Source organism: Exophiala dermatitidis (genome assembly GCF_000230625.1).
Source record: "Exophiala dermatitidis NIH/UT8656 unplaced genomic scaffold supercont1.1, whole genome shotgun sequence".
Lineage (NCBI taxonomy): Eukaryota > Fungi > Ascomycota > Eurotiomycetes > Chaetothyriales > Herpotrichiellaceae > Exophiala > Exophiala dermatitidis.
This window is the reverse complement of record NW_008751646.1, coordinates 691803-716783: the sequence shown is the minus strand read 5'-3', so window position 1 is coordinate 716783 and position 24981 is coordinate 691803. Positions and strand designations below refer to the sequence as shown.

Genomic DNA, 24981 nt, shown 5'->3' with positions numbered 1-24981 from the left:
GGGCTGCGTCGAGAGCTGTTGAATCAATCGCGTCCGATATGGAGGGACTGCGCTGAACTGATACCCATTTAAGTAGTGGGTTGCTCACATGCTCTCTGCACCTATTCTTGGTCCTTAAGCGGATTCGCGTCGGGCTCCAAGATCCCTTCCTTGACCAACTGCTCCGGCTTGGGTCTCTGTTGGATCTTCTGTTCCAGGCTATCCGCTCTCATATGCTTGTCAAGGCTGCGTTGGGTCGCCTGTAGTGCGGGTGCGGCGTTGGAGTCTGGGAGAATGTTTCCTGTTATGTTGTAAGAACGAGCGGTTCCCATTCTCATTCTGGGGATGAGTGTCCTTACGCTCAATCAACTCCTCCCGATCCGGCCGTTTCTCGAGTTGCTTCCTAAGATTGTCAGAGTGTTGCTGACGTTCGAGTTCATGCTGTTTGGCCTGGAGGGCTCTAGTGTGAGTCAGTACACTTATTCCAACCAGATAGCACCATGGCCTTTCGGGCAGGCTACTAACGGAGCGGCATTTGTATCCAGCAGAATATGGCGATTCTTCAAGTCCTGCACATCGGGGCGGTGTTGTAAATGTTTCTCGAGTGAGTTGCGGCGCTCAACCGGAGAAATCGGCTTGTCGTCAACCGCGAGGTCGGGGGTATTGTCTTCGTTGAGTGTGGTGGACATTGCGAACTTTGGATGTCGTCTTCAGATGGAATTGAGGGGCAATGCGGGTTGGTGAGTGAGCAGGGAGGGCAACAAACAATTGAATAAATGCTTGCGCTGGTGTATCTGACGTCGCAGTCACGGGCCACTTCATTCGCAGGGATGAAGATGGGTTACCAATGACGATAGCAGCCCCGACGATGGGATTTCGGGGGATGCTAATCGAGATGCCCTGCTGATCCGCTCCCTAGAATCCACCGCATTGCACACAATAACCGCCCGGAACTCCACGCGTGCCGCTGCCACTGACAAGCTGCGGCGCCGATGCGCCTGAGGGACATTGGGTTTGGAGCTCTCTTGGGGGTTCGCGACTTGCACCCCGCCTGCGGTAGCCTGTGCCTGCTAGCACTGGACAGTAGTACAGTACGCCAACGGTCATCGTGGCGCCAACTTGAACTGCGGGATCGATTTCTTTAGGCATCACTGCCGCTACTCATCGCCTTCACTTCAGCTCGCGTGTCGCGTCACATCAAACATCCAGCTTGCCTGAAAATCTTCCCACCAAGCCGTTCGTGAGAAGGCTGTACCAACGCCCATCCCTCTCTACCATGTTCCTACCATGTGGATCCTCGAATCGAACGATGACTTTCTCCAAGGGAAGCGTATGTGGCTCAAGCCCGGACAGAAATATCTTTTTGGGCGAGTGAAAAGAGAAGGCGTCCAATTTGCGATTGACCATAAAACTGTTTCAAGAAAGCATTTTATCATCATCGTGGATCCTGTGAAGGAAGGGGATGCGGCACATATCCATGCCCGTACGAGAATCAGTATCGAGGACCAAAAGTCCAAGAGTGGAACGTCTGTAAATGGTGAAATAATCAAAGGAGTTTCCAAAGAATTGAAAAGCGCCGAGAACTCAATACGACCAGGAACATGTCCTCATGAGATCATCATCAGATGGCAACCATGCGTGCTCACCTTCAACCTTCTCAAGAAGGAAATCAAGGCCGGTGTCCTCAAAACCAAACAGACCAGAGTTCAGAATCTGGACATCAAGGCCATCAGCGACTTTGTGTTGGAATATACTACTCATGTCGTGGCAAACAAACGAAATACCGCGAAAGGATTGCTGGCTCTGGTCACAGGCAAATACTTGGTGGCTGACTCGTTTATTGATGCTTTGGAATACGCGGCAACCCCGACGAATCTGAGCCAGGAAGAGAACCTGTCTCTACTGGAGAGTGACTTTGACAGTGCATGGCCAGACGCAAAAACTCATCTTCCTCCGCCCGGGAGGGAGCCCACTATCCGCCCGCCGGAAGCATACCAGCCTGATACGTCTCGGAGTACTGTCTTTGAGGGCTACACATTTGTGTTCGGTGACCAGACACAATACGATAACCTTCTGCCAGTCATCACCAGTGGTCATGGAAAGGCACTGTTATTTAAAGTGAGCAATGGCGAATCGACCGCGGACGATTTGCTCGACTTTCTACAGAAAGCCGCAGGAAGGAAGCATACAGGCGGAACCAGGAACTGGGCGGACGCAAGGATTATTCTAGTGCGATGGCAAGGCAAGGACGATCTGCAAGATTGGACAAACGCCTTGATCAACCAGGCTGCTCTTCAGATGGATCAAAGAGCCATTGACCAGTCAGAGTTCCTCGAAGCAATACTGGCGAACGATGCTAGTTTATTACAGCAGAGCATTCCTTTCGAAAGCACCACGGATGGTAGGGTAGCTCCTCCACCGTCCGCCGCGAATACAGTGGTCACACAACCACGAACAGAGTCCGCAGAAATTGGTGAACAGCGTAGATCGTCGCTGAGAGCAGAAGCAGCACCATCCGAAGCAGCTCCCAGCCAGACTTCAAGAGTAGACTCCGTCCCAAAATCTGGCCCGTCCCAAGTCTCGTCTGTTGCTGCTTCTCAGGCCAGCAATGCCCAACAAAGCATAACCCGCCCGTTCCAAGGGCCCCGCTTCACTCAAGGAAGTCGGTTCAAGAATTTTGACGATGACTTCGACCCAGACGCTGTTGTGGAATACAATGACGACGAACAGGTCGCGGACGATTCCGAGTCCGGCGCCGATACAACGGGTCGCACGCCGCTCTCAAGCATAAAAGAAGAACCACAGTCAGCAAAAAAGCGCCGGCGAACTCCATCCGAAGAACCTGAGGATGCATTTGCCGAGGAGATTGATAACCTCCTGCCAGCGGCGACTGCCTTCAAACGAAGGAAACTCGCTGAAGCACGAATCAATGGAAATGTTGATGTTGATGATGTCAGCAACAGAAATGTACCGCGCAAAGCAGCAGCAGCAGCAGCAGCAGCGAAGAAAGTGAAGAAAGAACGAGAGATAGATGTGCGTGAAATTGCCAGAGCGCAACGCGAGCAAAATGAGGAGGCGGCCAGGAGAGAGGAAGAGGAGCTAGAGTCTGCACCACCCTTCATCGAGGAGACAGGCCCGGCGAACTTGGTCACTGTGGTTGCGATGGAGCTACCTGTGCGCAACAAACGCAAACAGACCGTAGGCACAGATGGTGATCCGAGTGAAAATTGGGACCCAAGATGGAACGGCCGCAAAAACTTCAAGGCTTTTCGGAGAAAGGGCGAGGCCCCTCAACGTCGAGGTCATGCGAAGAAAGTCATTGTACCGCTTGTAGAGGTCAAGGGAAATACCTACGGCCTTGGTGAACAGTACTGGGAGAAAACGCAGGAGGAAAAGGAGCAAGAAAGAGAGCGCAAGAAAAAAGAGGGAGCCAGAAGCCAACGGACGCAGAGTCAAACACAGCGCACCAACGCCAGCCGGCAGTCCAGGACGACGGTTGTCTCCGATAGCGAAGATGACGACGGTTTTGATGGAGGTGTCGACCACCCTGTGTCCACCAGTCCTGGTATGACACGGCTTCAGCGCGAAGCAGCGGAGATTATGGACCATGAAATCGACCCGGACACGCCCAGACGGACCCGCGCCGCGGACAGAAGCCAGGCTTCCAATACCACTGCACATAGCGGATCGGGGGCGGCGACGGCGGCTTCGGGCAACAGCAATTCGACCTCGATGCCTGGGAAGAGAGCTGGCAGTTCGATCACCAGCAGTGCCCGTGACAACAAAAGGCAGAAGACGCTGCCTGTCACGGTCCTCCGCGCGAAGGACAGCGATGAAAACGACAGTGATGATTTGAAATTCCGGTTCGGTGCAAAAGCGCGTCGAGGCAGAGCCGGTCGTGGCAGAGGGCAGCAGTGATCAGGAAGTAAAACCCTCGTCGCTGGGCATCTGCGCCCTCCGTGGCTCAGGAGTTTCTTTCAGGACGGTGAGATTCATGTCGTACCTAGAAATAGCTAGACTAGACAGCGGGTTTGAGTATTACAGTACTTGAACACAGCGGCCAGTTTCCTCGTTGGGCAGTCTTAGTATTGCTAGAGGTCTAGGGGCAGCGTGCCGTCTTGTTTTCATATTTCCCACATAGAATGGCATGTCTGTACATCAGGATTTCCCCATATCAACATCTTCAAATCTTCTTTGATATTCTTTTTTCTTAACTCATGATTGACAATACACCCTGTGCGCAATCCCGACAATGCTCAGTCCGGGATTGGTGTCGGTGCAGTCAGCCTCTCGCCGATTCAGCAAGCATCATCCTACACAAAAATTGTCAAGCAGTAAGTACTCTATTTACCGCCAATACGACGGAGCCCTGCCCTTAAGGAAGCCGTCCCAAGCCTCGTCGAGGACCTTGACCACTTCATCTGGCAAAGGCCCCTTTTCCAGGTCGGCCAGGTTCTGCTGCAATTGACTGAAACTGCTGACGCCGATGATGATCCCGTCATTACCGCCCTTGTTAGCCAGTTTCAATTGAGAGTGGTGGACACACCATCGCAGGGCGGTCTCGACCAGAGTTAAACCTTGCTGCTTGACCACGGGCTCGATATGTTGGAGAGCTTGGAAGGTGGCGTCTTGGAAATAACGTTCTCTGTACATCTGTTGATTTCGGTTAGTTCTGAGATAGGATTTTGGAAGCGATTTATTCGATTGGGAGGTTGGACAAAAGGAGGTTGTTGTGTGTACATACCTTGCCCGTTCGTTCACTGGTGTTTGCGAATCGGCCTTCTGAGGGGATCTCGGATTTGGACTTGTATTTTCCGCTGAAGACGCCGCCGGCGAGCTGTTTTTGTTCCGGGTGATCAGTAAGTTGTTCGAGGGAGATCTGGGGATGTAAAGAGGAACTTACGGGATTGTAGACTACCAGATCTAAACCATATCTGTGGCGCGAGGTATTGTTAGCACATGCAATCATGCCTGCCCAGCGTTGGGTTTGGTTCTCTCTCTCTCACTTTCTGCAACAAGGAATCAATTCCTTCTCAATGTCCCGTGTAATGGCATTATACATGGCCTGGTAAATGGTAGGCTTGACCCAACCTCTCTCGTTGGCGATGTTCCAAATCTCGGCGACTTCCCAAGCGGCATAGTTGCTCAGTCCCAACTGGACAAACTTGCCCTCCTTGAAGAGGGCGTTGCATTCCTTCAATGTGGCTGCGAACGGGATGCTGCGGTCCGGCGCATGCAAGTAGAAGATGTCCACGCAGTCGGTGCCCAGCTCTTTCAAGCTCTTCTCGAGGCTTGCCCGCAGGTTCTCCGGTCTATGGTCGCCCGGGTTCGTCGGGTAGCATTTCGTCGCGAGCGTCAGGCCGCGTTGTTTCCAGTTGGCCTCGCGTGTCCAGCCTTCCTGCTCCCCGCCCACGTAGCTTCGCGCCGTATCTATTTCGTTGTACCCCTGGGACTGGAAGTAGTCGAGGCATTTGTTATACTCATCCAAAGTCGTGATGCGCGAGCCCTTGGATTCCGTGTTCGGAGGCCCGAACGTCATCAACCCCAGAATCACGCGCGGACGCCCTCCTGTTGCCGTGGTCGACGGAATGAGGGGCATTTTGGCGGCGCGGGAGGTCGAGAAGGTAGGATGTCGGAGGCGGAGCGAGACGTTCGTGACAATGGTACCTAGAGTCAGTGGCCGTGGAATGCGCGGCAGCAAGAGTTGAAGCATACAACTAGAAAAGAAGAGAGATAGATCAAGAATGGCACATGGCAGTGAGGACAAGATCAACAAGTGTACTACAACATTGTGCAGCGCTACTCCCGCTCGGTGCCCCTCCGCCAACTCCCCATGATAAGGCAACAGCTGCAGTATGTCAAAAATCAGGGTTGTCCTATATTTAGATGACGCCATTGGCGGGGACACAACTACTACTGTATCACTAGCAGTAGCAAGGGAATGCTAGCTGGGAAATAATGGAGAGGAAGGATTCTGGAATCTGCACAGCTATGGGCTACGTGGGAAAAATTAACCTGCCGACCACTGATGCCGTATTTGCTGGCCTTGCCTGTGGGTTAAATGATTTTCTGGACTGCTAGTAGTAGACATTGGCTCGAGCCATGCTTCTTTCGCGGTACCACTGCACTGCATGTGTACAACGAGAACTTGAATGTTGTAATCTCGGGTACGAGGCTGAAGTTCCGTGCCTCGGCCAGAACAGGCCATCGTAATGAAGTGCTCCGCCGTACCTAAGCCCTTACTCTTAGGGTCGAGCTTTGCCTGCAACACGCAGATTCAGGGTGCAACTCGGCCTAGGGAGCCCCTACCACTGGCACTGGCACTGGCACTGGCACTGGCACTGCCCCTGCCCAGCAGCGAATTAATATGCCCAGAGACTCGTTACGCGGCAGTGGAATCCATCTTCGTCTTCTCCAAACCCGTTTATCAACTCTCGCTCGTTATTAGCCAAAAGCCGCTCAGCTTTGGGTACAATTTTGTTATTCCTGCAGATGACACTCACGCCGTCTCACACTTGCACGACCCAAGGGAAAACGAGGCTCCACCAAGACACCAAGACACTTCAACCCGTTCAAATCCATTCGTTGTGACCGGGTCTCACTACCATCTGTCCTTTCCTCACCCCCCCCACGGCTGACCCTACCTGGTGACCCTGAACCCTTCCCTCCTCCACCGCATGGATGTCAACATATGACAGCAGCGACTCAAATGCTGGCGACATCGTCTTCACTCCTTCCGGCACAGAGTCACCTCTCCCTTCTCTCATCGGCCCTTCGAAGCCCTCTGCGCGCCCAAAAAGTCCCCTTGGGCTATCCTTAACACCATCCACTGTTCGAGACAGGTTACCGCCGGATCGGCAGCACGAGCGGATTCATTTCGATGAAGAGCGGGATTCGGGCTCTTCTGACGACGAGATGGCGGTGAAGCCTTCAATGCACCGGCCGTCAGGCCCGCAGGCACACCTACCACTTCTGGGCGAAGATAAAGTCTTCCGTGGGAGACCACAGAGCCCACGGCTGCCTGGCACGAGCAGATCTCCGTTCGCATCACGAAGGAGCACATTTCGGTCCAGGTCGCCGACTTACGTTCAGCCTGAAGACGTGGTGCGGCGAAAATACATCTATGCTTCGTTCTTCCTGATCTTGTCCCTGGTGTCTTTTGTGGTCCAAACCGAGACAGCGGTGTACATCCAACACGAACTGAAATGGGACAAGGCCTATTGCATGATGTATTTGACTCACGGGTCCTGGATCTTTTTATGGCCGGTGCAACTTCTGATCATCCGGATTCAGAAGCGGAAACTGTCCTGGGCTGCATTCTGGCGCCGGCATATGTTTCTGTTAAGGTCTACTGCCCAGATGGTCCAGTCTCAAGAACTCTATCTTTCTCCCGCGGCGGCATCTGTCTCCCCATGGCCATACATGCTCAGAGCAACGGCTTTCATCACCACCTTCCTCACAATGGCCGGCGGATCGTGGTACGTGGCTGTCAATTTGACGTCGCCTTCCGACTTGACCGCGATCTACAACTGTTCGGCCTTCTTTGCCTATGTCTTCTCGATCATGCTTCTGAACGATAAACTTCGCCTCGACAAGGCCATTTCGGTCGGTCTAGCCATTATTGGTGTGCTGGTTGTTGCCTACGGCGACTCAGATGATTCGACTCCCGGGCCGGGAACGTCTAACCCCGGTGCGGAACAGGGGTTTGGGACGAAACTGATAGGCAATATTATCATCGGCATCGGATCCGTTGCATACGGCTTTTACGAAGTCCTCTATAAACGCTACGCATGTCCACCGGAAGGCACCTCTCCAGGTCGAGGGATGATCTTCGCAAACACCTTCGGCAGCATGGTTGGACTTTTCACCCTCACCGTGCTTTGGATCCCTATACCAATCCTGCATATCACTGGAATCGAGCGTTTCGAGTTGCCCAGCGGTCAGGCGGCGAGGCTTCTGGCCATCTCCACACTCTCCAATGCCGTCTTTTCCGGTTCTTTCCTCGTCCTGATGTCTCTGACATCTCCTGTTCTCAGCTCTGTCGCAGCTCTGCTGACGATATTCCTCGTCGGCATCACCGACTGGCTGATTACGGGTAAGCCACTCAGTCTGGCGTCACTGGCGGGCGGTGCATTGATCATCGTCGCATTCCTGATGTTGAGTTACGCAACGTATAGAGAGATGAAGGAAGACGAAATCAAGAGAGAGGCCGATTCGGACAAGGAGTTTGAGCCTGACGACGAGGACTTTATGCCCGATGATGACGTCGGAGATGAGCTCGGCCGACCCAAGCGGAGAGCCAGCGATGATTGAAGTCGAATAGTTGTTTAGCGAGCGGATGCCAGGCGCCGCCTGGTGTTTCGGAAGGCGCCTCGCATGGCGTGGCATTGTGCTGGATTTTGCATAGAGGATACCCCTTTGGGGAGGCGCACTGATCTTCAAATCGCGCCTCAATAACGTTCAGGCGGATGCTAGACATCTGCTATGTCTGCTTAGTTTAATGTAACTTCGAAGCCTATGGCAGAACCAATTGAAGACAGGTGGCCCTGGTCTGCCGGTCCAGAAGCACGCTGTGCTAGTACACTACCTAGAAGTGTCGTGGAAACATATGCCGTTACCATGTTACAAACAGGGTTGTCATTACGTGTTTCATCTCGTCGCTACTAAGTCGGCTCTGTCTATCCTACGGATGCGTGGAAAACCCTCGTCAACTTAATGCCATGGGATGGAAGGTCATTCAATGCGCTGCCAGTGCTCCAAAAACAAATCAATTGCTTTCATGTGAAGAAAAGCTTCTTCTGCTTCCGCACACAACTGGGGTCTCCAGAGCTCGAATTCGACGTGCCATTCATGACAGCCGCCTTTCTTTTGCCCACGGACCGGACGCTCCCCGTAGCTGACCTGGGTTTGGTGAGCAGACTCTGTCCATTCACAGCCATAATATCTTTTGGATTCCCGTTTCCAGCCGCAGCTACAGCGACATCGAGAGCGTTATCGGGAGTTGTTGCATCGACCTCAGCCACGGCCTCCTTGATCGTCTGCCGTGAGAGACAAGTGTCAAGGTGGCAATTGAAGTCGCGGTCGTTGGCTGGTTGAGGGAGCTGGCAAATGGGGCAGTCCCAGACACGTTCTGACTCCTTCTTGGTGCTGGGAGATAGTGTCACAACTTCATTTCTGATTTGTCCGTGTTTCGCTGCAGCACTGGGCGAATTAGGCTCGCTGCCGTATTTGTACCGACCGAAAGGCTCGTGCCAGTCTGCTGTCGACAACTCGGAGTTGTCGACGTCCTTCTCGCCCAAAGGCCTCTTTATGCGCTCTGGGGGTTGCCCTGCATCAGGCGTCGCTGTTCGCCGAGCTCTCTGTTCTTGGTCCTGACTCAGACGTTCGAGTTCGTCTATTTCATCCTGTCTCTCCTGCCGGGCGGCCTGTTCGAACTCGGAATCAGGCCAGACCTCCCATTCTCCATCGTCAATTGACTTTTCGCCCGAAGTAACTGTACTATTGGCCCCACAGCGGCGCCGGAAGAAGTTGGCAGTTTCTTTCTTCATGCTGACAAGGTGTGTACATCGAAGCCCCATAAGACGCAGTCTGAAGTCAGGTATATCCTTCTCCAGCTTTGCCAGCATGGGTAGACTGTAGGTGTACAAATCCTCCGCTCGATGGACCGCTCTTGGAGGAGCCACTTGCCGAGTGAAGACTTCATAGGTGTGCAGCTTGACTTTTAGGACTAATGTCCGGCCTTTGACACCCACGCGTTCCATGTCTTTCTCCAATTCTTCGGCTGTATGGCGGAGCTTCTCGCGGAGCTCCTGTTTGCCGCTCATCTCACGAAATGTGGATTCGGTGCCGACGCTTTTGCGTTCATATTCTTCGGCTGGCTGGACAACAGTGCGTCCGAGGCCCATGTAAGTCTGCATCAGGAATTGAAAGGCCTTTTCGCCGAAAAGCCTGTTCAAATATGCCCGATGGGGGTATATGTCTCCGCAGGTTTTAATGCCAATGGCGTCCAGTTCTCGTTCAAACACACGTCCGACACCGTTCACCTTCCGAACTGGGAGTGTCGAGATGAAAGACATGACCGCGGCTCGATCGTTGGGAAGACGAAACTGTCCATTTGGTTTGTTCTTGTTTGAGCAGATTTTGGCGAGCTTTGCATTCGGCGCTATGCCGGCTGAGATGGTGATTTGACATTTCTCATGTACTTCTCCTCGAAGTTGTTCCACCGCTGCATCCGGGTCAATGTCGTGGGTGTGGCAGTATTCGGTGATGTTCAGGTAGGCCTCGTCGATGCTGGCGCTCTCGAATCGGGGGTCGTATTCGGCCAGAATTGCCCGTACTTCTTTGGCCTTTGCCGTGTACTTGTCGAAATTGAGCGGTAGACAGATCAGTTGCGGACACAATTTCTTCGCTACAAAGCCGGCCATGGCGCTGCGGCATCCAAACTTGCGTGCCTCGTAGTTGCAGGTGGTCAGAACTCCAACCCCTACTGCCATGGGTACATTCTTGAGTTCTGGACGATCAATTTCCTCGACCGCGGCATAGAATGCATCACAGTCGATATGTACGACATATTGGCTCAGATCCCGCGACAACTCCAGCGACGCAATGTAGTCGTCCGCTCGACGTAGGTCCGACTTGAGGTCAAGCTTTTCCAGCTGCGCCTTGTGTTTGAGGATCCGTTCGATCTTGGTGGTCAGGTTTTTATCCTTGGCTTCTTCATTGTTGAAGAATTTTGAGCCCTTGGATGCTTCGTAGATTATCTCCGACACTCTCTTCTGATCCACAGCATCTTGCCCGGCTTTCGTCAAGGACGGTCCGAGAAGGTGATGTTTGAGGGAATGGTGTTGAGAAGCCGCTGGGACTGGAAGGGCAGCTGGAGGATCAGTCACTGTCGGCGAGCTTGCGGCTCTGTTTTCCCCCGCAGCATTTTGGTCGACATCGGTTGGCAAGATGTCGTGTGCATCACCCAAGGTCATTGCAGCAGGGATGCGGTACTCGGCATGTTGTATGTAGGCCTCAGACCCGTCCACCTTCTGCCTGAAATTGAATGGTGATGGTCGGACAAAGACTGAGTGACGCGGGAAGTTTGTTCACGAGACGCGGTGGAGCGCGTCAGAAAGAACGTATGCGAGTCATGGAAACAATCAATTAACCACTGCTAGTGCTGCCTATACCTTGTAGGCATCAGGATTGGCAGCTAAAGGTGCTAAAGCGGTCGAATGTGGTGGGTTTAGGCGATGCTAGACCCAGTGAGGCAGTCTGCTTTTAATTACGATTATCACTCACCGCAGCCCGTGCCCCCCGGCTTCTCGAGGATCCTTGTTGACATTCGTTTAACCAACACTGCAGTGCTCAAATCTTCCATGTTATTGATTGCAACGCCGTATGACTACCCTCGCCCGTACAACAGACGCTTTCTGCTCTCGTCGACAATGGTAGCCTCCTGGCACCAGACAATCACCGGTCGCTATCATGCGAGAGCGAGAGCCGCCCCAACGACCCCCGTCCCGTTCTCGACGGTCACCCCTCCCGACTATGCCGACAAATAAACAAACCAAACCGAACACTTCCAAACCACTCACACCAGCCCTCAGTTCGAACTTCCGCAATGCCAGAACTCCTTTGACCCCGCGAGTGGTGGGTTCTGCCCAGTCGTCGCCGTCGTTGTCCACCCGCAGGGAGCCTTTCGTGAGGTCGATTTCTCCTGGCAAATCCGATCAGGTGACAACACCGTTGAATGGCAATATCACGCCTCGATCGGGAGCAAGGCTATCACGAATTGGAACAGAGTCTCCTTCGACGCCAGTACCGGTCAAGAATACAAACAATGGGTCACTTGCAAACGAAAGCGCCCGGAAACAGCCATCGCAACCTGCCACAGTCCAGGCTCAAGGTCTGGGCATAAATACCCCGAAGCTGGCAGCTGGAACAAGCACACCTGTTGTGACTGTCCATAGAAGAATATCTGGTGCAAAGAGCATGGTAGAAAGCGATAAGGTCGTGTCAGCGAAGTTCTTTCATGCAAACGATGCGAAATCCACCGTCGGATCACCTGGATTAAGTGAAAGTCCTCGCATCTCGCCTGGTCGAGGACACTTTTTCGTGGGATCACCGCCGCTGAGCACCGATTCCAATCAGTCATCAAAGGCGGCAGCGACTACGAAAACAAATGATCTCGACGATAAATTCTTCAGGGCTGATGACATCGCGCAACATGCACCGTCTAAGCGTCCGGATCTTGTTAGAATAAAGACCGCGGGGGCGGGCAGTGTAACATCCATATCAAAAGGGCAGACTCCTCCGACAGGCACTCGGGCAATCCAGTCAAGCCCGCCGCTGTCTCCCAATAAAACCCAACGGTCTGTTGCTCCCCTTCCACCCTCGCCTCGAGGTGTCCCAGGGGCCCGAAGGACTTCTCCTCCAGCACTCCCGCGCCCGGCGTTGGATCGACCGAAGAGTGCGACAGGCTCGACAACTTCTCCTGCTGCTGCTGCTTCTCCAGGAGGCCACAGGAAGTCTGTCAGCTCAAGTTCGGTGGCAACCGCACCTGTCCGGAGATTCAGCGGTCAGCTGGCTCAGGGGCCACATTCTTTAGATCTTCGGCTTGCAACAAAAGATGCTGCTCGGCTACCCACAACCCAACTCCTGTCTCCCGCCACAACCAGCCCTAGATCAGTGAGCTTGGCTTCGACAAACACCATCCCCACTTCCGTCACAAGCGAAGCAGACCACTCAGAAGCGGCGAAGCCATCTCCAGCCTCGGTGAACGCACCTGAAAGTGCAGGAGAGCAAGCGGTGCCGCCGGTGCAACCTCAAAACGACGAAGCTGCCAACGCACGTAGGGAACGCAAAGTGCTCGATTTGGAGATATCTAATTCATCCCTGCTGGCCATCAACAAGACTCTGGAACGCGAACTACGCAAGCAAAGCGGCGAGCTGCGGAGATATCGGCGTCTCTCTCGCTCCGGACGACTATCTTTGGCAGCATCTACCCGAACAGCGTCAGGGCAGTCCAATTACAGTCTTGACACAGTTACTGAGCACGATGACGAAGATCAATTTCTTTCCGACATGGATCACGAAAGTGATATGGACGATCTGGATGACGAGGAAGACTCACTTTTGTCTAACGACTCCAGTTCCTTTACCAGCTCCACCGCCCGATCACGGCAACGTGCCAGGGACGAAAAGCGATTGCTTCTTGATCTTTCCAAACATCAACAGCTCCTCATTGACTCGCAGAAGCTCAGCCAGAGTATAAAGCGCTGCCTTACTGTGACGGAAGAGCTGATCCGCGATGGCAATAAAGCATTAGACTATAGAGTTGGAATCGGCGACGTGAAACTGGGTGGCAGAGTCTTGCACGATGACGAGCTCGATGAACGAGGGTTTGACACTGGGAACCCGGAGCAGGAGGGGGCAAAGGCACTTCTGAGTCCTGCTCTGGCAACGTCGAAACATGACGATGTCGTTCACCCTTGGCCTGCTGACCATGCAATCACATCCGCGACCGAATCCTCCGCCTTGGCTCTGCTGCAAGAGATTACCGACCGGTTAGAGACAGACACGGCTGCTGCTGCCACGATGGAATAGATGGATGGGTACAATGGGTGGTTCTCAACTCCCTCAAATGGGCATCTTGCGTGTTTCCGGCAACATTTCTGGTCGACATGCGAGACCCGCTTTTTCTCTCACTCACGAAGTTATGATAACCCAAGTTTGTTGGCATTGCGTTGCATTGGTATCTCGAGAGCGCGCTGGCCGGATCGGATCAGCATGACACTTTTCTTTTGTTCTTTTTCGCTTTTTATATTCTGCTGTGTTGGGTGTCACAGTGCTATACTACCTAATGGTAATCCAGCAAGACAGTTTTGATAGTCCCTGGAATTTTTACAGTTGGCTGCGGCGTCGTGGAGATGGCGTGTTGGGTTGTTTTGTTGTTAATGTATATGCGTTCAGATCCTGTCCGAAGATGATACCCCCCACAACCGCGAATTTTGCACCAAGATACTCGAGGTCTGATGGCTGCGCAAACATTGGAGGAATGTTAGTATTACGGTTACAGCTTGGAGGGGATCCTTGGTCAAGAGCAGTTCGCCTCTCACATCGGTATGATGGCATTTTTTCTCCCGCGGTGCCGGGAAAGAAGAGGAACAGCATAAACCTTCAAGCTGGTTTCAACACAGTACTGTAGGACAGATATACTCTGGCATTGGAGGTTTTTATATAATAAATCATCCAATCCATCTGTTTTATTCTCTCCCACTGCATTAAATCTATCCTGCCTACTCAGATCTGATCGCGGACCCAAGCTGTAAGGGAAAACACCTTTTCATACACAAGGCAATCATGCAACAACGACTGTGGTGGCACAAGTGAGTAGAAAAAGAGAAGAGAAACGGAACTGTCCTCATTATACAGGACGGATAGATCACAACTCAATACCCCAATACAAAAGCCACAAAAAGGGCTTTTTTCATCGGTACTGCAGTCAGTGGTAGATGGGTGGTGGGTGCGTAGGTGACAAGTGCAGAGAACTAGGATGACGCCGCCGCTGCGGCGGCCGGTGACGGCGACTCCTTGCGGTGATGTTTCTTCTCCTTGTCCTTTTCCTTCTCCTTTTTCTTCTCTTGTTTCTTCATGGATTCGGCCATGAGCTGCTCGAAGGCCATGAAGTCGCCTTCTTCGTCTGGATCCCGCTCGGCCTAAAATCGACAAATACAGTTAGCCGGAGAACAGAAGAAGGGATTGAACAAAAATGGTGGTCGAAGTGAACACATACCTGTTGGAAGATGGTCCCGATCAGCACCAGAGCATGGGCGCGCTCGATCCTCTTTTCAAGCTTCACGGTCTTATCATTCAAAATCTTGTCACAGACATCACGCAGGACGCCCTGGATCTCGAATTTAGACCCACGCCAGGCAGCGGCCAGAATCTTGCCCGTGACCTTACGTTCGTATTCGGCCTTCTTTTCGTCCGTCCAGTCGGCGCCCCCTTTCTCCTCGAGCTTGGCCATCTCTTCCATGGTCAATTGGGCATCGATGGCGGTCGAAATCGTCGTCCACGTCTCCTTGGCAAGGGTGCCCTTGTCCTTGAGGCGCGAGAAAAACCCTGAAATGCCGAGGAATTTCTGGGATTTGAGGAACGACGTCGCCTTCTGGCAATATGTCTGGCCAACGGCATGTAGGATCTCGATGCCGAATGACTCCATTTTCAGATTCTCGACCTCGAGTTTCGTCTTTTCTTGGAACGCCTTGGTCACTTCGGGCCCTTTGTCCGTCTCGGTCCAAACGCTGATGCGGTCGATCAGCTTTTTCGCCAGTGTATCTACCCGCTCCTCTCGCTGTTTTCGTCTCTCACGTTCGTACGCTTCAAGTTTCTCCCGCTGCTCTTTCGTCAGGCCGCCTTTCTTTTTCTTCTTCTGAAGGTCTTTCTCCTCTTGTGTCAGGCCGGCGGCGTCCATTCGTGCATCTTCCTCCGACCGGTCCATGATGGCTTGTTGACCGAGGTATCGTTTTTGAGGCGTGCTAGTTCCCGATGCAGCCTTGCCGGCAGCGGAAGTCGGTGCCTCATCGCCTTCAACATAAGCGGGTGGAGGCGCTGAGGTTGTGTCCGTACTTGCACCGGGACCAGTAGAAGGTTCGGATGCTGCTGCCTCTGAACTCTTTTGTTCCATGTCCGCCGCAGTGGCTGCTGTGGCGTCCTTTGCCTTTTCTTCGTGGATGTTTAATTTCTCTTCGGCATTCTTGGCCAGCTCCTCCTCTTCCATCTGCTCCATGGTAATGTCCATAGTATGTGTCAAATCTTTTAGCAACGTAAGCTCCCCGATGAGGTCAACAAAGGCGTCACCGCCGAAAATCATGCTGAAGAATTCCGCCGGGTCTTCGAAGCCTTGACTCGGCATTGCTTTTTCCTTTCCATATTTGTCGTAGGCTGCCCGCGTTTCTTTGTTGGATAAAACTTGATAGGCTTCGCCAACTGCCTGGAATCGAGCGTGCGCGGTCTCATCGCCTGGGTTTTTGTCGGGATGCGTGGTAATAGCCAATTTTCTGTACGCTTTCTTGATTTCGAGTTCCGATGCGTCAGGTTTGACGCCCAGCGCGTCGTAGTAGGATGTGTCGACGACCATGATCGCAAGGGTTTGGCAAGAACAAAAGGGCTTTGCAGGCTTCCACGTGTCTTTCACCCCTGCAAGAAGTTCGTTCTGCTGCACTTGTTTAGTTCTCTGGTCGGAGGGTTGGCGCGGCGATGCCAATCAGGCTAGGGAAGAACTGCCTTCACTCCGGTGTTTGACAGTAATCAACAAATTTTGAGTTGTGTTGCAAATGATTTCGAGGACGTTTATACCACACTGACACCGAGAAAAAGAGAGAGTGGGCTCCAAGACAAGGATATTAAGAATGCGGAAGACAGGATGATTGTTGTTGAAGTCGAAATGAAACGCAGCGTTGGTATCTAGCGGGTGACAAGATTTGGTGGCAGCCTTCGAGCCGCGTGTGCCCGATACAACTCGACTGCCAAAACTCAGTTTGTAGTTGTCCAAATCAACCACTGGAGCTGGCAGGTGAAGTCATCGGGCGCCACGAAATAATAGTCAGCATGCGCTGGCCAAAGCACAAGAAGTGTTCGGGGAGCTGAGCCACCTTACCCTGCTTCAGCCACACTGGCACCTCTGGTCAACCACTGCAGCAGCCTGAGCTTTTAGGCGGTACGGCGCCCCCAATGCCGGGTGTGCCCATTTTGCCCAGGCGTGCTGAGAGCTCTCTACAGGTAAAGCTCCGAGTCTTCGGCCCCTTCGGCCCCTTCAGCGGCCTTAGGCTTGGTGACAAAAAGATTGGCGGGTTATGACCCCCATACCATTCTATAAACCGCCAATCTTTTTGTCACCAAGCCTAAGCCCCCTTTCGCAGGCTGACAGGAGCATTATTATTGGCGGCACCGCTTTCGCCCACGCAAAACTGCTCTCTGTCTGTTACTCCCAAAGCTTGGCCGAGGATCTAGCGGTTGATCGTACCATTCGGTTTCTCAAACTTCCACACGTCCACAAAAACACCACGGGCATGCTACACTGTACATCCCAACCATGGTATCATAAGCGAGTCGCCGACCTGTACGCCGTTGTATAACTGCTTTCTCCGTTCCCCCCTTTCTCTCAGTTCATGTCCACCGTTCATTCACTGCCCAGACGAAGCGATTGCTTCCACCGCAGGACAGCAAGAGAATTGTCCCGTCTCAACGCTTGAGCCACTCCCACGATGCCGAAGCCCACAGAGATCTTATACTACCTAATTCACGTGCAGGAATTGCGATCCATCATTCAATGGTAAGTGCGCCTCACTTCTGTACGAAGGGAGAATATAACTCACCGTATCTAGGAAAGTCTGGCACAATCCTGTCCATGAAAGGGACGAGTCCACGGAAACAGAGTCCACAAAGCAATGTTTTTACTACTTGGACAAAACCAGTCGAAGTTTCAGCGCCGTTATCAAAGAACTACACCCCGACCTCCTGCTACCTGTTTGCCTTTTTTACCTGGTTTTGCGCGGGCTGGACACGATCGAAGATGACACATCCATTTCCCTGGAAATCAAGGAGCCGTTGCTGCGGAAATTCCACGAAAACCTCGAGGTCGATGGATGGCACTTTGATGGTAACAGACCAGAGGAGAAAGACCGCGAGTTATTGGTAAACTTCAGATATGTTGTTGAAGAGTACAAAAAGATGAAACCGGAGTACAAGGCCATCATCAAAGACATCACCGTGAAGATGGGGAACGGCATGGCAGACTATTGCTTGAATGCCGAATTTAACGAAGTGGGAGTCACTACCATTGCCGACTATGACCTGTACTGCTATTATGTGGCTGGACTCGTGGGCGAAGGCCTGACGAGGATGTTCGTGGAAGGAAAATTCGGTAACCCGGCCCTTCTGGATAGACCTAACCTCCACAGGTCGATGGGTCTTTTCTTGCAAAAGGTCAACATCATCCGGGATGTTCGTGAAGATTTCGACGACAACCGGAAATTCTGGCCGCGGGAAATCTGGTCGCAATACGTGGATGAATTTGAAGATTTGTTCAGGCCGGAAAACAGAGAGAAGGCTCTCAACTGCAGCTCCCACATGATCCTCAATGCGCTTGAGCACGCCGATGAGTGTCTTTTCTACTTGGCCGGATTGAGAGAACAGAGCGTGTTCAACTTCTGCGCCATCCCACAGTCCATGGCGATTGCGACGTTGGACTTGTGTTTCAGGAATTACGCCATGTTTCAACGCAACATCAAAATCACCAAAGGTGAAGCTTGCCAACTGATGATTGAGTCGACGCAGAACCTGCAGGTGGTGGCGGAGGTGTTTCGGAAACACCTGCACTCGATTCGAAATAAGAATCGACCAGAGGATCCTAATTTCCTCAAGATCAGCATTGTTTGTGGGAAGGTGGAAAAGTTTATCGAAACTATCTTCCCGTCACAAAAGGTGGACGAAATCATCGCCAGGGGTAAGGCGGATGAAGCCCGGGCGGCGGGCACAAAGGCGGATACCGAAGTGAGCGACCGGAAGGATACGCTGTACCTGTTCGGCGCAGTACTGTTAATGCTGTTCGTCGTCACAAGTTCTATGGTGAGCAAATTGTTCCTTTGTTCTCGAAACCGACATTAACTTCGTGGCAGATTCTCCTGGCGTGGTTGTTGGGTGCCCGCTTTGATGTTGCCTTCGCAGAATTGAAGAAATCCTTTGGTGAGTTGACCGGAGGGACGGTCACTGGAAGGCCGGGCCAGACCCAGACTGCGGTCAGCCCCCCTGGTCATAAAGAGCTATGATACGCTCGATGCCGGGGTTCATATTTGGCACTTCAACTTGTATATTAAATGCTAATACAACCACCTTATTTCGCTTCGTTACCCCAGAAGACCCTACAGCCCTGCGGGGCAAAGAAGTCCACTATCGCTGGCATGTCCCTTCCCAAAAGCAAGCACGGATGTCAAATTGCAACTCAGTCTCATTCATTGGCTGTTGTTGTGCCGAAGATGTGCTGACATCAACCACACATGATGCTCGAAACTGACAATTGACAGCCCGAGATATAATCTATGAAGGGACCTGTTACCTTCGAGCATACATTCCTGTACCCTTTCTATTATTCCGGTGGCCGAATTACCGGCGGGCACCTAGCACCTAGAGCTTGCTGTCAGTGGTGGCTGACCGACCAGGATCTCTTCATGTCTCTTCTTGCCGTGGGGATCACGCCACAAGAGGAGAAATAGAGCCCGATGACATGGTGCCTCTTGGGCAGTACTGCACGAAGACGCGCTCTGACTGCCTTTTCAACTCATGTCTGAGTGGCTTGGTGTAACAGTACGTCATCTTTACACAGAACGTGGATTTACATACTAGTACCAGCAATGTCTGTCCAACTTTGACGGTAACTTCATCTCACAGAGAGAGATTTGCGGAACAGTTATGATTTGGACGACACTGTACAGCGCATAGGGAGGGTTCGGTAATGGCACCAACCCTGAAAGTGTCCTAAAGCGCGTGAACTCCATAACCGGCCCTGCCCGGCCCGAGCCAGCAGGACCGTGTCTCTTCTCAAGGCTAAGGGCATTCCAGGTACGGAGGCAGGGGATAGCATCGAGAGATGAAGCGACCCTGGCCGAATACTGTATACTGGAACAATGTCAGTCATGTACCGGTCACCCTATAGTAGTACTGTAGATGAGAAACCCACGAAGAAGACCCGGGACCAGAGGTTGAGTGCGAGGAATACGCGTCCCGGAGTTCTGCAAAGAAACAACGAAGTTTTGCAGTTGGTGCTGCGAAGCGCCACAACGTCATCGTTAACCTGGAGTGCCGTTCAAGGTTCTGCACCCTCCCGTCAGCCTCAGGCTGCCAGTGCTCATCGAGATGCCCATCAACCCCTCCCTTCCCATCGTCATGGGCCTGAGGTACTGTACCTAGAAGTTGGATCTGAACCCAGCCACTGCATGATTTCCTATGATTGCCCTCAAGTTGCCGATGCCTTCAACCCTGAACCATCCCATCCCAACCCATCCGTTTGCCGGCAGTTCCATCACAACCACTGCCGTCTGGAACGTTCGGCTGGCGCCCTCCACTCCGTGCCTGGCGGATCGCATCCAAAGCGGAGATTCCGAGAGATTCCCTGTGCTTGTCATGTCCATCGATCAGTGTCCCATTATTCCCATTCCCAATCCCATCCCTTGCCCAGACACACGGCTTAAGCATTCAATGGATCTGCCCGGAATTGCTTGTTCAACATCGACTCCCGGCCACATGACCCACGCTGACCGCCCTGTTGTTTCATTTGTCTCGCGCATACTCCGTCCAGTCGGCGAAGTGGACGTTCATTAATCGTGAATAAAATGCCCAATTGGACTCCCTAGCAATAATAATGTCGGTGAAGCAAGCTACCTGACCTGTACCCTAAATGACGTAGCGCTTTCTTTCACTGCAGTTAGAACACCGCATCTCTCTGCCTTTACTTATTGATTATCAATTCCTTCCTGAGGTGCGGCTTTCGTGCATATACCGAAGCTACGTCGATCGACCAGACTACAGCCACTACCACCGGCGATACATACTAGACATTAACATTTCTCCTGTACTTGTATCATGTTTGCCCTCCGCTGATCTTTCCAACTATCTTCCAATCAACGAGGGCGCCTCAAGATTCCCGTTTGCCAATAGGCCGTCCTAGTCCTTTTCGTTCTGCAGGATTTCAAGATTCTGGACGCCCAATCTGTATGGTGCTGCAAGGCCTCCAAGCACAAGCCCTCGCACAGTTAACGAAGCGACGCACTATCGTGTAACGCTCGACTAGCCTCAGAATGGCCGAACAGGCCCTGGGACTGACCTTAAATGCGGTCCCAGTTGCGATCAAGCATCACGACAAAGTCTGGGATCCAGTCCACCACAGATGGAAGAAGATGCGAGGCCAGTTGCCCAAGGAAGATGAGGACATTTACGACCGAAGGATAATGGAAGAGAAGGGTCTAGTTCTGCGCCGACGGCGTGATGTCGCCCCAGACGAGGAAATCGTGGAAGTGGTCCGGCACAAAGGCGAAGTTCTCCCCAGGCGGCCAGGGCAGCGACGGAGGGCGAGCTCTCTGAACAATGAACGAGCCTTGGTGGGCGCTGGTGCCGGAGCTGGTGCAGGAGCACTCGCCCATCGTCGAGATCGACGAGACTCTTATTACGACTCTGAAGGGTCTGTACCACCCCGGTCTCGCGTGCGAGCCAAATCATCCACAGGTCGATCTCGGAAGAAACGAGGGTCATCCAGCGACTCCTCGACGTCGTCTTCATCGTCACTAGTGTCATCTACCGAGGAGGAAAAAATCTGCAAAAAGATACAACGCAAGAAATGGATTACTGCCGCATTGGCCAGTGTTGCCACCATTCATGCGGCATCCAAGGTGTACTCCTCCATCGAAGCTCACGACAAGCGCATGGAAAAAGTCCGAGAGGGCACCTTGTCTCCTGAGCAAGCACACAAGCAACAACGGGCCGCGCGCTGGCAAGATGCGGCGGCTATTGGCATTGCCGCCCTCGGCATCAAGGGCGCTGTGAGTGAGTGGAACGAGGTTTCCGAAGAACACGCAGAGCACAAAAGATTGCTCCTGGAGAGGGAGGAACACCATAAAAAACGTCTCGAACGGGAGCGGCGTCGGAGAGCCCGGGAAAGGGATGGTTATTACAAAGGGCGGGATGGTCATTGGTATTATGCTGGACCGGCAAGGAGGAGCCCCTCAAGTCCCCGTGGCGACAGTGCAAGAGGACGTTATCCTGACTCCGATCCGGGCAGAGACTCTGGTCGTAATCGCAGACGGACAGAGGACGACAGCGACGATGGTAGGGACCGGTCCCGGCGTGCGGTGAGTCGCCGTCGTGCAGACGACTACTGATTCTTTTTTTTTTCCGGCATCTACCTTCTCTGGGTGTACGCCAATTTCGGTCACGTGTCTATGTTCGGGAAGATTGTAACCGGCACGGTGCTGACGAACGTGGAAAGACCAGCAGAAGCTCGTCCCCCCAGCGTCTTCAGAAGAAACCGGAAAAGACACGACACACTGTCGGTCAACTCGGGGTTGATGTCTTGGACGCAGCGATAAACCCTTAGCAAGCAGTCAGTTTTCTTTTCGGCATTAGTTATAGCGGGTGTAGCATGGCACTGGAACGTCTTGATTCTGCGATTTCAAGAAATCGCCTGGGGTGCATTTTCAGCAGGGCTTAGAGAGCAAGGTGCAATAAAAGGCAGGTGTGGTACGAGATAACGAGGTTACGAGGTATGCGAACATGACATGGTAAGACCTACTCAAAACTCACAGGCTGATGCAGTATATCACCTCGTACTGGATCTATAGAGTCGTTTCACTTCTGCAATTCCCCTAAGACTACCTGTAGAGGCTCCAACTATACGAAGCCTATGACAAGGCTGCGATATTGCGGAAAAGCCAGAATGTTGCGCAGTAGTTGTAATCTTGGCGGGGCCATTGCTGCGCCGCCTGCCACTGAGTGGACAGCAGCAATAAGGTACAGTACAGTATACGCAGCCCAACCACAGCCACAAGCCCATTGCGCATGCTGCTGCCCGTGCTACGACGACTGCTCCCCTTCACACAAGGCTCCAGGCACGTCTGTTGTTTTTGTGCCGCTGACTCTTTGTGACCTTTCTTCTGCATGTCGCCAGGCTTTGCACACAGATAGTCCAACGCCCTCATCAAAATGGCCGAACCTCCCATTGGTAACCTTCGCTCCCGAACCCCTCTCATCAAGTCACCGCTGACACAGGCAACGTAGTCCTCGATGGAGGAACCGGCTTTCTCAAGGTCGGCTATGCCGGTCAGGTATGCGTGCCTCCTCCATTCAATCCCGGGAGAGTACAATAGGCTCACGTCGACCGTTTGGACAGAACTTCCCCGAACACCAATTCCCTTCCATAGTCGGCCGGCCGATTCTACGATCCGAAGAGCGCGCAGGCGACATTGTGGTCAAGGACATCATGTGTGGAGATGAGGCAGCGGCAGCCCGGTCAATGTTGCAGATCAGCTATCCTGTACGTGGAGAAATCGGGCGAACACAACGAGCTCGGAATGATGCCCGTGATGAAGGAGGTACGTACTGACAAGCAGTGTAGATGGAGAACGGCATTGTCAAGAAATGGGACGACATGCAACATCTCTGGGACTTTACATTCTACGACAAACTGCGCGTCGACACGACGGGCCGAAAGATCCTGTTGACGGAACCGCCCATGAACCCGCTCAAGAACCGCGAGCAGATGTGTGAGGTCATGTTTGAGAGGTACAACTTTGGCGGCGTGTACGTGGCCATCCAGGCCGTGTTGGCTCTATATGCTCAAGGTCTGTCATCCGGAGTGGTGGTCGATTCCGGCGACGGCGTGACACACATTGTCCCCGTTTACGAATCCACCGTTCTCAACCACCTTACTCGGCGTCTTGACGTTGCAGGCCGCGACGTCACCAGGAACTTGATCGCTCTCCTGCTCCGAAGAGGGTATGCACTTAACCGGACGGCCGACTTTGAGACCGTCCGGCAGATCAAAGAGAAACTATGCTACGTATCCTACGACCTTGCCCTCGACCAACGCCTATCCGAAGACACTACTGTGCTGGTCGAGTCGTATACTCTTCCTGACGGACGCGTGATCCGGGTCGGCAGCGAACGCTTCGAAGCTCCCGAATGTCTCTTCCAACCTCACCTCGTCGACGTCGAACAACCAGGCATAGCCGAGTTCTTGTTCAACACGATCCAGGCCGCCGATGTCGACGTACGCTCGTCACTGTACAAGGCCATTGTCCTTTCCGGCGGGAGCAGCATGTACCCTGGTCTCCCTTCCCGGCTGGAAAAGGAGCTGAAGCAGCTGTGGCTGACGCGCGTGCTGGGCGGCAACCCGGAGCGGTTGAATAAATTTAAAGTGCGCATTGAAGATCCTCCCAGGCGGCGACATATGGTGTTTTTGGGTGGTGCCGTTCTGGCCAACATCATGGCCGATAAGGAGAACATGTGGATTTCCAAACAGGAGTGGCAAGAACAAGGGCCTAGGATCTTGGAGAAACTGGGTCCAAGGTAAAATCACCATGATCAGCGCAATCTGGAAGAGCCAAGGGTATAAAGTACTGTTCGTGGACTGGCGCAAAGGTTGTCTATCTACCGGCTCACCAAGCTCCGAATGCGTCGTGGACAGAAGAAAAAAAACCAAACATGGATGCATAGAGAGTACGGTTGACGCGGTGCAGGCAGATGTCTCTTTCAGACCCGCTGACTCCATGGGAACTAAAGATAAAATAACACCATCACCCTGTCCACACAGCAAACTCATGTGTGTCTGTCTACGTTTTCCCCCTGGAAGTTGAGATCTTTATAGATTGAGCGAGGGCTGCCTCTGCTTAAGGTACTTGATAGACGGACCTCAATGCAGCCTTGAACTGTTCAGGTCGTGCAGTATCATGCTATACACCCAGTATCGTTCGCATGAAGGATGAAATTAACACGAGCCAGTTGAAGCATGTACTGTACCTCCCCAGCTCAGGCCCTTAGCCGTAAGCCATTATGATCTACCATATCCGTTTGTTTAATTCTCAGAAGGTCAGAAAGGACTGAGTGTCTACAGTTTCTCTATAATAATTATCTTAGTTCTTTCACACCCCAACTTGAAGTACTACTATACTAGCATGAAGTTATACTGTACTGCACGACGAGCATATTTATTGTCGAAGATCAAGCCAACAGTTAGGTTTCAAGTTGTACAGGCACTGTCAGGACGATCTTCAAAATCACCACCACGGGAGACGGCATCAATAAGCAAGCCCCGTGGGCCGGGTCATAGCGGTGGAAGCAAACACTTGGATCTGATACCCCTACCAGTATTCCTAGAATTCCTGTCGTTGCAGGTATGTGTTTCCCAAGGAAGTACAATGGGTTTGAGGTCAATCCACGCGGGTCTGCAAGCCCTTTACAAATGCA

General features: G+C 52.7%; 10 protein-coding genes across 10 annotated transcripts; 6 read left to right on the top strand and 4 right to left on the bottom strand.

Annotated features, from left to right (window-relative positions):
• Window positions 1-101: 101 nt before the first annotated feature.
• On the bottom strand, window positions 102-668 carry HMPREF1120_00260 (uncharacterized protein; the record flags this gene model as incomplete). The annotated part of the gene is made up of 3 exons (XM_009154254.1): window positions 102-280; window positions 339-439; window positions 505-668. The coding sequence occupies 3 exons, from the start codon at window positions 666-668 to the stop codon at window positions 102-104; spliced, it is 444 nt and encodes a 147-aa protein (XP_009152502.1).
• A 598-nt stretch (window positions 669-1266) lies between these two features.
• On the top strand, window positions 1267-3897 carry HMPREF1120_00259 (uncharacterized protein; the record flags this gene model as incomplete). Its single annotated transcript, XM_009154253.1, has 1 exon — window positions 1267-3897. One exon carries the CDS (start codon window positions 1267-1269, stop codon window positions 3895-3897), a length of 2631 nt encoding a protein of 876 aa, XP_009152501.1.
• Window positions 3898-4326: 429 nt separating this feature from the next.
• On the bottom strand, window positions 4327-5578 carry HMPREF1120_00258 (uncharacterized protein; the record flags this gene model as incomplete). The annotated part of the gene is made up of 4 exons (XM_009154252.1): window positions 4327-4632; window positions 4724-4816; window positions 4883-4913; window positions 4986-5578. The coding sequence occupies 4 exons, from the start codon at window positions 5576-5578 to the stop codon at window positions 4327-4329; spliced, it is 1023 nt and encodes a 340-aa protein (XP_009152500.1).
• A 542-nt stretch (window positions 5579-6120) lies between these two features.
• Window positions 6121-8743, top strand: HMPREF1120_00257 (uncharacterized protein). The gene has a single exon (XM_009154251.1). It carries the CDS (start codon window positions 6661-6663, stop codon window positions 8290-8292), a length of 1632 nt encoding a protein of 543 aa, XP_009152499.1. The 5' UTR covers window positions 6121-6660; the 3' UTR covers window positions 8293-8743.
• Window positions 8744-8756: 13 nt separating this feature from the next.
• On the bottom strand, window positions 8757-10955 carry HMPREF1120_00256 (DNA polymerase kappa subunit; the record flags this gene model as incomplete). The annotated part of the gene is made up of 1 exon (XM_009154250.1): window positions 8757-10955. The coding sequence occupies one exon, from the start codon at window positions 10953-10955 to the stop codon at window positions 8757-8759; it is 2199 nt and encodes a 732-aa protein (XP_009152498.1).
• A 308-nt stretch (window positions 10956-11263) lies between these two features.
• Window positions 11264-14244, top strand: HMPREF1120_00255 (uncharacterized protein). The gene has a single exon (XM_009154249.1). The coding sequence runs from the start codon at window positions 11452-11454 to the stop codon at window positions 13570-13572; it is 2121 nt and encodes a 706-aa protein (XP_009152497.1). The 5' UTR covers window positions 11264-11451; the 3' UTR covers window positions 13573-14244.
• Window positions 14245-14516: 272 nt separating this feature from the next.
• Window positions 14517-16108, bottom strand: HMPREF1120_00254 (molecular chaperone DnaJ; the record flags this gene model as incomplete). The annotated part of the gene is made up of 2 exons (XM_009154248.1): window positions 14517-14684; window positions 14762-16108. The coding sequence occupies 2 exons, from the start codon at window positions 16106-16108 to the stop codon at window positions 14517-14519; spliced, it is 1515 nt and encodes a 504-aa protein (XP_009152496.1).
• Window positions 16109-16807: 699 nt separating this feature from the next.
• Window positions 16808-19836, top strand: HMPREF1120_00253 (farnesyl-diphosphate farnesyltransferase). Its single transcript, XM_009154247.1, has 3 exons — window positions 16808-17302; window positions 17355-18597; window positions 18648-19836. The coding sequence occupies exons 1-3, from the start codon at window positions 17235-17237 to the stop codon at window positions 18795-18797; spliced, it is 1461 nt and encodes a 486-aa protein (XP_009152495.1). The 5' UTR covers window positions 16808-17234; the 3' UTR covers window positions 18798-19836.
• A 358-nt stretch (window positions 19837-20194) lies between these two features.
• On the top strand, window positions 20195-22448 carry HMPREF1120_00252 (uncharacterized protein). The gene has a single exon (XM_009154246.1). It carries the CDS (start codon window positions 20823-20825, stop codon window positions 21897-21899), a length of 1077 nt encoding a protein of 358 aa, XP_009152494.1. The 5' UTR covers window positions 20195-20822; the 3' UTR covers window positions 21900-22448.
• Window positions 22449-22536: 88 nt separating this feature from the next.
• HMPREF1120_00251 (actin-like protein 2) lies at window positions 22537-24667 on the top strand. Its single transcript, XM_009154245.1, has 4 exons — window positions 22537-22738; window positions 22795-22841; window positions 22907-23050; window positions 23132-24667. Exons 1-4 carry the CDS (start codon window positions 22720-22722, stop codon window positions 24086-24088), a joined length of 1167 nt encoding a protein of 388 aa, XP_009152493.1. The 5' UTR covers window positions 22537-22719; the 3' UTR covers window positions 24089-24667.
• The last annotated feature ends 314 nt before the right edge of the window (window positions 24668-24981 follow it).